The 13,872-nt window shown below is 46.2% G+C and overlaps 1 protein-coding gene across 3 annotated transcripts in view; it reads left to right on the top strand.

The window, feature by feature from the left end:
* Positions 1-11,896, top strand: part of LOC120914336 (butyrophilin subfamily 1 member A1-like) — an 83,349-nt gene extending 71,453 nt beyond the window's left edge. The window contains exons 7-9 of one of the 3 annotated variants that reach the window (XM_040324999.1): positions 5,513-5,539; positions 7,979-8,501; positions 11,707-11,896. In XM_040324999.1, coding sequence (XP_040180933.1) covers positions 5,513-5,539; positions 7,979-8,501; positions 11,707-11,740 — 584 coding nt within the window. In that variant the 3' untranslated portion in view covers positions 11,741-11,896. Of the gene's footprint in view, positions 1-5,512; positions 5,540-7,978; positions 8,548-11,058; positions 11,274-11,706 lie in introns of those variants that run through there. The other 2 variants (XM_040325000.1, XM_040325001.1) reach the window with 2 other exon arrangements.
* The last annotated feature ends 1,976 nt before the right edge of the window (positions 11,897-13,872 follow it).

Here is a 13,872-nt window from a genome sequence, read left to right as displayed (position 1 = left end):
ACGCAAACAACGTCAATTTTCAAATTTCGACGCGGGAACGACGGCCATACTTAACATTGGGTTAGATTCAGGTACCTTTGCGCTTTTTTTTTACGGAGGCGCAGGGCAACGTTTTTGCCCTGCGCCCCCGCAAATTTTCTGCGCTACCCGCGATTCACGGAGCAGTAGCTCCGTAAATTGCGTGGGCGCTCCAGCAAAATGCCCGGCGCAAGCGCGATTTAAATGATCCCATAGGGGGCGGGAATCATTTAAATTAGGCGCGTTCCCGCGCCGATCGTAGAGCGCATGCTCCGTCGGGAAACTTTCCCGACGTGCATTGCGGCAAATGACGTCGCAAGGACGTCATTTGCTTCAAAGTGAACGTGAATGGCGTCTAGCGCCATTCACTTATGCAAACTACGTAAAGTTCAAATTTTGCGACGCGGGAACGACGGGTATACGTAACATTGGCTGCCCCTGCTAATAGCAGGGAAAGCCTTAGGCGAAAACCGCTGTACGCAAACGACGTAAACTGCGTACGCAGGGCTCGCGTAACGTTGTGAATCGGTGTTAGTATGCAATTTGCATACTATACGCTGAGCACAACGGGAACGCCACCTAGCGGCCATCGCAAGAATGCAGCCTAAGATATGCGGGCATAAGAGCCTTATGCCAGTCATTTCTTAGGCTGCAGTCAGCGTAACGAGGTTCCTGAATCAGGAGCATTCGTTACGCCGGCGCAAGTAAGCAATTGCGCTGCGTAACTATGGTTACGCAGGCGCAATTGCTCTCTGAATCCGGGCCATTGACTGCACCTCATATACCCAGGGGCAACTTTACGCGTCGCAAATCTAACGTAAACGTCGTAACTTCTCTGCGTCGACCGCGCGTACGTTCTGGAATTCGCGTATTTTGCAAATTTGCATACTCGACGGGGAAAACGGCGTCGGCCACACCTAGCGGACAAAAAAAAATTGCATTTAAGATCCGACAGCGCAAGAACCTTACGCCTGTCGAATCTAATGCTTATCTATGCGTAACTGAATCTATGAATCAGGCGCATAGATACGACGGGCAGACTCAGAGATACGCCGGCGTATCTCTTTTGAGAATCTGGCCCTATTTTTTTTACCTTCTACTGTAAACCATATCTGGAAAAAAAATAAAACATTTTTAGAACATTTTAGCCAAAATGTATTCTGCTGGGTTAAAAAATAAAATAAATTCCAATAAGTGTATATTATTGTGATGAAAAAAGGTGAAGTTGCGCTAAAAAAATTGAGGATAAATATGACTTATCAGGTCATATAATAGTGAACACTACAGAGTCCAAAAAAGAGAATTCTTCTCAGACAGAATGTGTATAAATGGTGTTAAAGTTCTGTGAATAATTAAATTCCATATAAAATCGCATCCGTGAAGGGGATCTGGATCACTGCTCCCTGAAAATGCTGACCCTTACCGGATAATCAGATCCAAATGGATCAAGCCGAGCAGGTAGCCAAACACCTGGGCTGCGCAGGAGATCAAGGTCTTGATATGGTCTTCCCAGCAGTCCGTCAGTAGAGCATCCAGAAAGCAAAATAAAACTAAAATAGTGTGATATTGTATGGTATCCACACACAAATCATCCCCTTGTGACTGGCAAACGGACAGTGTGACATGCAAACCCACCACCAAAGTACACACTGACCCTTACCAGAGCCCTAGATCTAGATAGATCAGAAACTGCAAGGGGAATGTAGGCAGCAAATGGAAAGAATCTTCTCACAAGACAGTCCTCGGACTCACCAGGCAAACAACGGTCATGGAGAAGAAAAGCTCACAATGGTGTGATAACGTTTTAGAACATTTATTAAATAAAACGTAGCACACTTACAGATATGACGATAAAAACAGCATAAAAGGATCCGGCCGGTAATAGAACGTGTAGTCCTCAAATCGCGGTGACGTCAGTACGTCTCCTCCCGACGTTTCGTCTAATCAGACTTGCTCACGGGTAGTGAGGAGGCGTCCTGCGTCACCGCTTAAGTACATGTAAAGAGGCGGAGCCGGCAGAGCCAGCATTGGACACACGTCTCAGGTGACCTTCCGTCCGCCATCTTAACTCAGGGAAAAGAAGAAGGGCAAAATATAAAAACAACCTGGAGATGCCCAGAGACTAAAGGTCACAAAGAGGAAACCTGCACACGCCAATCAAATGACCTCCCGTGCGTCCCAGAGTCTCAAAAAAGCGCAGAATCCAGGTGCAAAATAAAAAATTAATTAATATATTAATATAATACAAAATATTTTCAATGCAGCCTGAAGCAGCAAAATAAAACTCTAAACAGAATAACTGCATGATTGACTGATAGACATTGCAGTTCCAAATATTTGCTAAACCAAATGTACGCTAGCAAAACAAGGTGAAGACCAAAGCTGTGGACTGCGGTGTGTATAATTACAGCACCACAAAATCGCAAAAAACCAATGTCATTACAACATGCCACAGCAACTGACATTGTCAAATTAATATGATAAAGACAATGGGGGTTATTTACGAAGGGCAAATCCACTTTGCACTACAAGTGCACTGCAAGTGCACATGGAAGTTCAGTCGCTGTAGATCTAAGGGGGACATGCAAGAAAAATAAAAAACAGCATTTTAGCTTGCACATGATTGGATGTTAAAATCAGCAGAGCGTCCCCTCATTTTAGAGCTTCCCCTCAGATCTACAGCGATCAACAGCGACTGCACTTACAAGTGCACTTGTAGTGTACAGTGGATTTCTCTTTAGTAAATCAACCCCAATGTGTCTCCCACGTTGGTATAATATATATGCAAATTTAAATAAAAAAATATATTTAAAATAAAAATATAAATATACCCAACCATCTATATAAAAAATCACATATATATGGTGGCTCATCTAGGCACCTGAGACCTATGTCCGTAGTACAAAAAAACATCACCAAGGCAATAATCAATACCCCAATGAAATGCATAAAATAAATAGATATAAAAAATATATATAAAAAACAGAAACACGAACATCCTATGTATTGCAAACCCCAAAAAATATTTTAGACCTACAATACACAATGGGCCACTAAAGACACCACCATCAGCGTCTGACTAGGGCCCTGATGATTTTAAAAATAGGGGAGGATGGAAACCTGGAAACTGGAACAGAGGCAAGTGGCAATACAGGCCTTAACTAGAACTAGGAGTTATCGATGAAGCAGTTCACATCCACTTCTATGTTTAAACCGTGCGGTTCGTAACATTTTAATGTGTGCACCCACAACATTTCGGTTCTTGAGATACTCCTCACTAGGTCACTGCCTCTCCAGTGCGCCTGAAATTTATCTATCCCCATACAAATAATGCCCTTAGGGTCTTTATTGTGGGCCACCAAAAAATGTTTGGACACTGAGTGGTTAAGGAAGCCACTCATAATATTGGTTATATGTTCATTTAAGCGTATTTGGAGTGAACGCTTTGTCCTGCCCACGTATTGAAGGCCACAGGGGCATTGCAATAAATAAATAACCCCTGTACTAGAGCAAGTAATAAATGACTCGATGGGAAAAGTTTTAGACAAATGTCTGGAACAAAAACTCGTGGTCTTTTTTGAAATTACGGTATTAACAGCACAGACCTGGCACTTCCCACATTTGAAGAAACCCACGAGGCCTGACAAAAACATTGATTGGATCTTGGGAGGATCCAAGACATTAGGTGACAATTTATCTTTAAGGGATGTGGAGCCCCTGAATACCACTCTCGGCTTGTATATTATTGACTAGGCCGAGTTTTCCCAAGTCTGGTGTGGTTTTTACATGAATTCGCACCTGAACTGGACCCAAAAATCGCACAGGACCCTTTTATAAAAAATAAAAAAAAAAGATTGCGGGCGCCCCCAGACTTTGTGAACCGGCTCCGTTGAAAGCCGGTACAGTTCACGTGTTATGCGAATCGGGTGCGGTTAAAAGTGCATCCGATTGGCATATATGTGAACCGAGCCTTAGCGTCTATGAATGATGTATACACTGGAATTTGTATTTCTTTTTATAATACTAATACGGCGATTAGCAATTTATAATAGGACTGTGGTAGTGAGATGGACAATCTGACACTAACTGACGCTGGGGGGGGGGACTGACTAACTGCCACTGACATCACCACTGACACTAATACAGTGATCAGTGATAATATTATGCACTGTTACTGCACTGACATTACCAGTGACACCAATACAGCGATCAGTGATAATATTATGCACTGTCACTGTACTAATGACACTGGCTGGGAAGGGGTTAACATCTCGGGGTAATCATGAGGTTACCTGTGTGCCTAACAGTGGTGGCCGCGCCATTATTGGGCCCCCCCTGTCCATGCGCCCGGCCCCTAATCTACATGCAGGGCACCGAAAGAAATGGATTTCAATGTTTTCTTTTTTTTTTTTTTAAGCACATGATTACAGCCTGAGGCTCTAATTGGTTTTAAAAAAAGGGTGGGCTCGGGGCGCAGAGCATTGCGCCCTGAGCCCACCCAGTTGTGTGACAATAGTGAATTAATATTCGCTTATGTCTTCTTGCTTCTCCTCCCGGCTAATCAGGAAGCGGGTCCTGAGACCCGGATGAACAGGGAGTCTTAGGACTCCTGGCCAATCGGGTCTCAGGACCCACTTTCTGTTTGGCCAGGGGGGGGGGGAGAAGCAACGGCCCCCGGCTCTTCCCTTGGCAAGCTGAAGTGAGGAGTAGCAGGTGGAGGGGAAGAGCAACAGCCTCTTTAAGCTTCCAGGAGCTCGGGATCCAGCACCACCTCGTCATCGGCCTCCTAAGGTAAGGCCACTGATCGCCACCTTCCGGTCAGTCTCCTGAGTGAGGGGGGGCAGGTTTGTTTGCCCCCTCCAAAAAAAAAAAATATTGAGCACCAGCCGCCACTGGTGCCTAACCAGCGTTAATGTGTGTATTATGTGCTGCTTTTCACTAAAAATCTCTTTGTTCCTTCTCCCTACTTCTCCCCCAAGGGAGAAGAAGCATAGAGATCGTTCCCTCCGTACAGAGCCCTGTGTTGTTTATCAACACAGGGCTCTGGTTTGTGATTGGCCGGGACCGGCTGACAAACTCCCGTTGTGTCTAATCACGGCGTGTGTTGGTTCATGCGCATGCCCTGTACCCGAAAGAGGCCAGTGACGTAGAGGTACGTCACTGTGACCGTCTGCAGTACATTGCGGGCGGTCCTGAAGTGGTTAAAACATTTTCTAGGCCTGAAGATTACATAAAACCCCCAAACATTATACAGTATATTATATATATTAATTATTATACATATAAATATTATGAAGTGCAGGTAAGCAGGGGGGCGGTGCTAGGGAACTGACTCCTCCTGGATTGGTCAAATGTTTCAGCAGGGAACAGAGACCCATCTCAAGGAAATAAAACGTAACTGTATCTGACAACTTTTATTTACCTGAAATGTTTTAAGTTGATGACAGGTTCTCTTTAATGACTGATTGACATCTCCTGTGTTGTCTGATTTTAGATTGGAGGAAAGCCGTGATGAGTCCAGGTAAGTGTCCTCCAGATTCCAGACCTCCGTCTGGAATATTAAAAAGATTTATAAAAAAATAATAAAAAAAGAGTGTAAAGCATGGAGTGCAGAGATCAGGATTAAGTAACAAGCAGAGTGCATTGATCAGGATTAATTAACACACAGGGTGCTGGGGTCAGGAGTAAATAAGGTACACATTTCTGGAGTCAGAAGTAAGTAATGTTCAGGAGTAATTAACACTGGGGCCAGAAGTAAGTAACACACAGGATGTTGGGGTCAGGAGTAAGTAACACATGTGGCCCGGAGTAAATAACACACTGTGTTGGGGTCAGGAGTAAGTAACACACACGATGTTGGGGTCAGGAGTAAGTAACCCACAGAGTGCTGGGGTCAGGAGTAAGTAATGCACAGAGTGATGGGCTCAGGAGTATATAATGCACAGAGTGCACAGGATTAAGTAACAAGCAGAGGGCATTGATCAGGATTAATTAACACACAGGGTGCTGGGGTCAGGAGTAAATAAGGTACAAATTTCTGGAGTCAGAAGTAAGTAATGTACAGGGTCATAGGGTCAGGAGTAAGTAACACAGGGTGCTGGGATCAAGAGTAAGTAACCCACAGGGTGCTGGGATCAGGATTAAGTAACCCACAGGATTCTAGGGTCAAGAGTAAGTAACAGGTTTCTGGGGTCAGGATTAGGTAACACACAAGATGTTGGGGTCAGAAGTAAGTAACACACAGGGTGCTGGGGCCAGGAGTAAGTAACGCACAGAGTGCTGGAGTCAGGAGTAAGTAGCCCACAAGATATTGGGGTCAGAACTTAGTAACACCCAAGGTGTTGTGTTCAGGAGTAATTAACACTGGGGCCAGAAGTAAGTAACACACAGGATGTTGGGGTCAGGAGTAAGTAACACATGTGGCCCGGAGTAAGTAACACACACGATGTTGGGGTCAGGAGTAAGTAACCCACAGAGTGCTGGGGTCAGGAGTAAGTAATGCACAGAGTGATGGGCTCAGGAGTATATAATGCACAGAGTGATGGGCTCAGGAGTATATAATGCACAGAGTGCTGGGGTCAGGAGTAAGTAGCCCATAAGATATTGGGGTCAGAAGTAAGTAACACACAAGGTGTTGTGTTCAGGAGTAATTAACACACAGGGTGCTGGGGCCAGAAGTAACACACATGATGTTGGGGTCAGGAGTAAGTAACACATGGGGTGCTGGGGTCCGGAGTAAATGACACACTGTGTTGGGGTCAGGAGAAGGTAACACACACGATGTTGGGGTCAGGAGTAAGTAAAACACAGAGTGCTGGGGTCAGAAGTATATAATGCACAGAGTGATGGGCTCAGGAGTATATAATGCACAGAGTGATGGGCTCAGGAGTATATAATGCACAGAGTGCTGGGGTCAGGAGTAAGTAGCCCATAAGATATTGGGGTCAGAAGTAAGTAACACACAAGGTGTTGTGTTCAGGAGTAATTAACACACAGGGTGCTGGGGCCAGAAGCAAGTAACACACATGATGTTGGGGTCAAGAGTAAGTAACACATGGGGTGCTGGGGTCCGGAGTAAATAACACACTATTTTGGGGTCAGGAGTAACACACACAATGTTGGGGTCAGGAGTAAGTAACACACACAATGTTGGGGTCAGGAGTAAGTAACCCACATAGTGCTGGGGTCAGGAGTAAATAATGCACAGAGTGATGGGCTCAGGAGTATATAATGCACAGAGTGATGGGGTCAGGAGTAAGTAGCCCATAAGATATTGGGGTCAGAAGTAACACACAAGGTGTTGTGTTCAGGAGTAATTAACACACAGGGTGCTGGGGCTAGAAGTAAGTAACACACATGATGTTGGTGTCAGGAGTAACACACATGATGTTGGGGTCAGGAGTAAGTAACACACAGAGTGCTGGGGTCAGGAGTAAGTAATGCACAGAGTGATGGGCTCAGGAGTAAGTAGCCCACAGGGTGCCAGGGTCAGGAGTAAGTAACACAAGGTGTTGGGGTCAGGAGTAAGTAACACAAGGTGTTGGGGTCAGGAGTAAGTAACACACAGAGTGCTGGGGTCAGGAGTAAGTAACACACAGAGTGCTGGGGTCAGGAGTAAGTAACACACAGAGTGCTGGGGTCTGGAGTAAGTAACCCACGGTGTGCTGGGGTCAGGAGTAAGTAACTCAAAGAGTGTTATTTACTGAACTGTCAGTTATCAATTAGCCATCTCCTTGCTGGCTATGTTGTTGGACGGACACTAGGAATGGGGCATACAATGTACAGTCTTGTAGTCAGGCTTACAAAGGAGGAAGGAACATGGGAACAAGTACTACATGTAGTTTGGTCCCTGGGGGGGACAGAACAATGAACAGTGAGAATTCCTCCTTGAGGAAAATATTTAGGAAAAAAACTTTATAAAATTGTGAGACTCAATAATACCTTTGCTGTTCCCTTGCAGATTTCATCACCTTCTCCCCCGAGACCGCCCATCCAGAGCTGTCCGTCACCGAGGACTTCCAAACCCTCATGAACCAGCCTCCTCCCGACATGCCCACACCAAGCGATGCCCGTTTCGAGACTGAACGTTGCTGCCTTGGCCTCCCGGCCTTTACCCAGGGCTGCCACTACTGGGAGGTGGAGGTGGGAGACGGACTGGAGTGGGCGGTTGGCGTTGCTTCTCCAAAACTGCAAAGAAGGAGCGATGCCTACATGTTTCGCCCCCAGGCGCTGATTTGGTGCATCTCCCGATTTACGGAGGCCCTTAAAGCCCTGGACGCACAGGAGAGCTCCTTGCCTATAGTGGGAGGCACCTTGCAGAAAGTTGGGGTCTACCTTAATCTGTCAGGTCCAAGGACGCTCACCTTCTATGACCCCAGAACCTGGGATATGCTCTATTCCTTCACTGATGTGGGTCGGGAAAGGGAAAGTGTCCTGCCATTCTTCTGGCTCGGCAGAAATGGCGGCGCAATGCGATTAAAAAGGTAAAAATGGCGGATACTGAGTAATGTACAAGGTGAAGTAATTCACATCAACCAACGAGATGATCAACGACCAATGATCAACGACCAATGGTCAACAATCATGAACCAGCCATTGTTAGGACTATGCAAGAATGTACCCATTCAGTGTTACCAGGGCTGCTTTAGTAGCCCCATGGGCCCCTGGGCAAAATTATGCACTGGGGCCCCTACCAGCCTGTCCCAATTTAGGCGCCCACTCTCAAGATTTAAAGTATAAATAGTTGATAGAATTAAACATATAGGGCCAGATTCAGATACATTTACGTTGCTCCACGGCAGCGTAACGTATCCCATTTACGTTACACTGCCGCAGGTTTACAGCGTAAGTGCCTGATTCACAAAGCTCTTACCTGTAAACTTGCGGCGGTGTAACGTAAATCCGCTCGGCGCAAGCCCGCCTTATTCAAATAGGGTGGGCACCATTTAAATTAGGCGTGTTCCCGCGCCAAACGTACTGCGCATGCTCCGTCGGGAAAATTACCTGACGTGCATTGCGCTAAATGACGTCGCACGGACGTCATTTGTTTAGACGTTAACGTAAATGGCGTCCAGCGCCATTCACGGACGACTTACGCAAACGACGTGATTTTTTTAAATTTCGACGCGGGAACGACGGCCATACTTAACATTGCTTAGAACACCTAGGGCTCAGCCCTAATTTTACGACGCGTATCTCGACGGAAACTACGTAAAGCTAGAGCGACGGGTAACGCAGACGTTCGTGAATCGCCGTAAATAGTAATTTGCATATTCTACGCCGACCGCAATGGAATCGCCACCTAGCGGCCGGCCTAGAATTGCATCCTAAGATCCGACCCCTTTAAAGTTAATGTGTGAAGGCAGGCGTCCCAATACTTTTGGCAATATAGTGTACATAAATCATATGCGTATGGCCCATCAAAAGATCTTTTCGATCTTCCAGTCGTAATAATAATACGATCTTATTATACAAAGTCGTTCTAAGTGTGGCCACCATTCACCACTTAAGACCCGGACCTTTAGGCAGGTAAAGGACCTGGCCAGTTTTTGCGATTCGGCACTGCGTCGTTTTAACTGACAATTGCGCGGTCGTGCGAAGTGGCTCCCAAACAAAATTTGGCGTCCTTTTTTCCCCACAAATAGAGCTTTCTTTTGGTGGTATTTGATCACCTCTGCGGTTTTTATTTTTTGCGATATAAACAAAAATAAAGCGACCATTTTGAAAATAATGCAATATTTTTTCCTTTTTGCTATAATAAATATCCCCCAAAAATATATATATTAAAAAAAAACGTTTTTTTTCCTCAGTTTAGACCGATACGTATTCTTCTACATATTTTTGGTAAAAAAAAAAAATCGCAATAAGCGTTTATCGATTGGTTTGCGCAAAATTTATAGGCCCAGATTCACGTAGATCGGCGCATCTCTGCGGCGGCGTAACGTATCCGATTTACGTTACGCCGCCGCAACATAGACGGGCAAGTGCTGTATTCTCAAAGCACTTGCTCCGTAAGTTGCGGCGGCGTAGCGTAAATCGGCCGGCGTAAGCCCGCCTAATTCAAATTTGGATCAGGGGGGGGCGTGTTTTATGTAAATGTACTGTGACCCGACGTGATTGACGTCCGTGGAAATCTCCCAGTGTGCATTGCTCCTAATACGCCACAAGGACGTATTGGTTTTGACGTGGACGTAAATTACGTCCAGCCCCATTCACGGACGAGTTACGCAAACGACGCAAAATTTTCAAATTTCGACACGGGAACGACGGCCATACTTAACATTGTTACGCCGCACTTATGCCACCATATAGCAGGGGCAACTATACACCGGGAAAAGCCTAACGTAAACGTCGTAACTTTACTGCGTCGGACGCGCGTACGTTCGGGAATTCGCGTATCTAGCTGATTTGCATACTCGACGCGGAATTCGACGGAAGCGCCACCTAGCGGTAAAAAAAATGCAGTTTAGATCCGACGGCGTAAGAGACTTACGCCTGTCGGATCTAATGGATATCTATGCGTAACTGATTCTATGAATCAGGCGCATAGATACGACGGCGCGACTCAGAGATACGACGGCGTATCTAGAGATAGGCCGTCGTATCTCTTTTGAGAATCTGGGCCATAGTGTTTACAAAATAGGGGATAGTTTTATTGCATTTTTATTAATATATTTTTTTTTTTACTACTAATGGCGGCGATCAGCGATTTTTTTCGTGACCGCGACATTATGGCGGACACTTTGGACACATTTTTGGGACCATTGTCATTTTCACAGCAAAAAATGCTATAAAAATGCACTGATTACTCTGAAAATTACAATTGCAGTTTGGGAGTTAACCACTAGGGGGCGCTGAAGGGGTTAATTGTGACCTCATCTGTGTTTCTAACTGTAGAGGGGCGGGGCTGGACGTGTGACGTCATTGATCGTGTTTCCCTATATTAGGGAACACACGGTCGATGACGGCGCCACAGTGAAGAACGGGGAAGGTGTGTTTACTTCTGGCTCGGCAGAAATGGCGGCGCAATGCGATTAAAAGGTAAAAATGGCGGATACTGAGTAATGTACAAGGTGAAGTAATTCACATCAACCAATGAGATGATCAACGACCAATGGTCAACAATCATGAACCAGCCAATGTTAGGACTATGCAAGAATGTACCCATTCAGTGTTCATTTTACTTACAGGAAGTCGGCACCCGCGCTGCGCTAATCACAGCCAGGCAGACATTTCCCGATCTCTGCAGCCGAGCATCGGACAATGTCTCCCTGGCTGTGATTAGCGCACCGCGGGTGCCGACTTCCTGGCGGGCTCTGCACGTGTTCACGCCGGAGCTCATCCTTAGTGTTTACACACAGCTCTCCTCATTCTTCAGCTCCGGGGACCGATCGCGGGACTCCAGCGGCGATCGGGGCCGCGGAGCTTCGGACCGGGTCGCGTGCACACGCAGGCGGTGCGCGCGCGACCCCACGGCTGGGCTTGAAGAGCCACGTACAGGTACGTGGATGTGCCCAGCCGTGCCATTCTGCCGACATATAACGGCGTGAAGGGGTCCTTAAGTGGTTAAACAGAGGAAGGTGATCGCCCACAAGCAGTAGTTGGATTTTCCCCCGGAGCGGTGTCGATTTTTGGCGAGCCGGCTGTGATGAAATGCCCACGGTTGTAGGTCACACTTCTATCTTTCAGGCAATTGGAATGTATTAATTACAGACGAAGATGACTCAGGAAGAAACAATGAGACGTCACGTGTCGCCTTCTACAATGTTGTCACCCCGAGGAGCCGTTCCTGGAGTCACGCCGAGAACAAAGAGCTGGAGAGATGTTATCTGTCAATGTGAAATGTTTGACAATAAAGCTTTATTTTTCCGTCACAACATATCGCTTGTTTTTATCACAGTGTATGTCATAGATACAGCAACACGCTCTCTAGAGATCAGATGAGAGATGTCCGGGATAAGAAACACATACAAAGTATCACATGTACAGGGCCTTGCAAAAGTATTCACCCCCTTGGCTTTTTACCTATTTTGTTACATTACAGCCAATTCAATGTTTTTTTTGTTTTTTTTATCTGAATGATATGTGATGGATCAGAACACAATAGCCATAGGCCCGGATTCACAAAGCACTTACGCCGACGTATCTCGAGATACGCTGCGTAAGTGCAAATATGTGCTGTCGTATCTCTGCGCCGTGCCCACAAAACTAGATACGCCTGAAAACAGGCTTCATCCGACCGACGTAACTTTCCTACGCCGGCGTATCGTGGGCGCAGAGTTACGCTAGCCGCAAGTGGCGCTCCCATTGATTTTCTATTCACATATGCAAATGAGAGAGATACGCCGATTCACGAAAATACGTCCGTCCGATGCAGTGCGCGTAAAGTCATACGTCCGGCGCAAAGTTATGCCCCATAAAGGAGGTGTAACTCAGCAGCAACCATGCAAAGGGAACACAAGCCGACGTATTTTACGTTGTTTACGTAGTACGTGAAAAGGGCTGGGCGTAGGTTACGTTCACGCCGTAGGCAGTGATCTGTCGTATCTTAGGGAGTAGTTCCGACGTGATTCTGAGCATGCGCACTGGGATAGGTCCACGGGACGGCGCATGCGCCTTTCGTTTTAAGTACTTGTATGGCACTCGGCCCATCATTTGCATGGGGTCACGCCTCATTAGCATGGCTCACGCCCACTTCCACCTACGCCGGCTTACGCCGAGGGAACCCAGCGCAGTTTGGGAGGCAAGTGCTTTGAGAATTCGGTGCTTGCCTCTCTGCGCTGCGTCGGCGTAGCGTATATTAGAAACGCTACGCCGGCATAAATATGCGCCAATGTATGTGAATCCGGGCCTAAGTTGGTAAAGTAAAATTAGAAAAATATATACATAAAATTATTATTTTAGAAATAAAAAACGGATAATTGGCGTGTGCGTATGTATTCACCCCCTTTGTTATGAAGCCCATAAAAAGCTCTGGTGCCACCAATTACCTTCAGAAGTCACATAATTAGTGAAATGATGTCCACCTGTGTGCAATCTAATGCCGCGTACACACAACCGTTTATCGGGTTGTAAAAAACGATTTTTTTTAACCCGATTGTTAAAACGGCCCCTCCCTCTACACGATCGTGAAAAAAAATGCTCTAGCAAAGCGCGGTGACGTACAAACACGTACGACGGCACTATAAAGGGGAAGTTCCATGCGGATGGCGCCACCCTTGGGGCTGCTTTTGCTGATTTTGAGTTAGTAAAAGAAGTTCCACGCTTTTCTGTCTGTTACAGCGTGATGAATGTGCTTACTCCATTACGAACGCTAGTTTTACCAGAACGAGCGCTCCCGTCTCATAACTTGCTCCTGAACATGCGCGTTTTTTTTTCACGTCGTTCACCACCATTTTTTGACAACGTTAAAAACAAAGTGAAAAATTACAGCAAGTTCAACATTTTTAATGCCCATTTTTTACATCGTGAAAAATGCTCTGGAACCCACACACGGTCATTTTTAATGGCATAATAAAAAACGTAATTTTTTACAACCCGAAAATCGTGTGTACGCGGCATAAGTGTCACATGACCTGTCATTACATATATACACACCTTTTTGAAAGGCCCCAGAGGCTGCAACACCTAAGCAAGAGGCATCACTAGAGAGGCGTAACTAGAAACTTCAGGGCCCCGGTGCAAGAAATCACGAAGGCCCCACAAAAAATATTTGAGGGGGTGGCAGTGGTGATGTTGAAGGGGTGGCAGTGGTGGTAATTGAGGGGGGGTGGCAGCGGTGGTACTTGAGGGGGTGGCAACAGTGATGTTGAGGGGGGTGGCAGCGGTGGTACTTGGGGGGGTGGCAGAGGTGGT

This window comes from Rana temporaria, chromosome 9 (assembly GCF_905171775.1).
Source record: "Rana temporaria chromosome 9, aRanTem1.1, whole genome shotgun sequence".
NCBI lineage: Eukaryota > Metazoa > Chordata > Amphibia > Anura > Ranidae > Rana > Rana temporaria.
The sequence above is the reverse complement of the archived record's forward strand: the minus strand, read 5'-3'. Positions and strand labels throughout refer to the sequence as shown.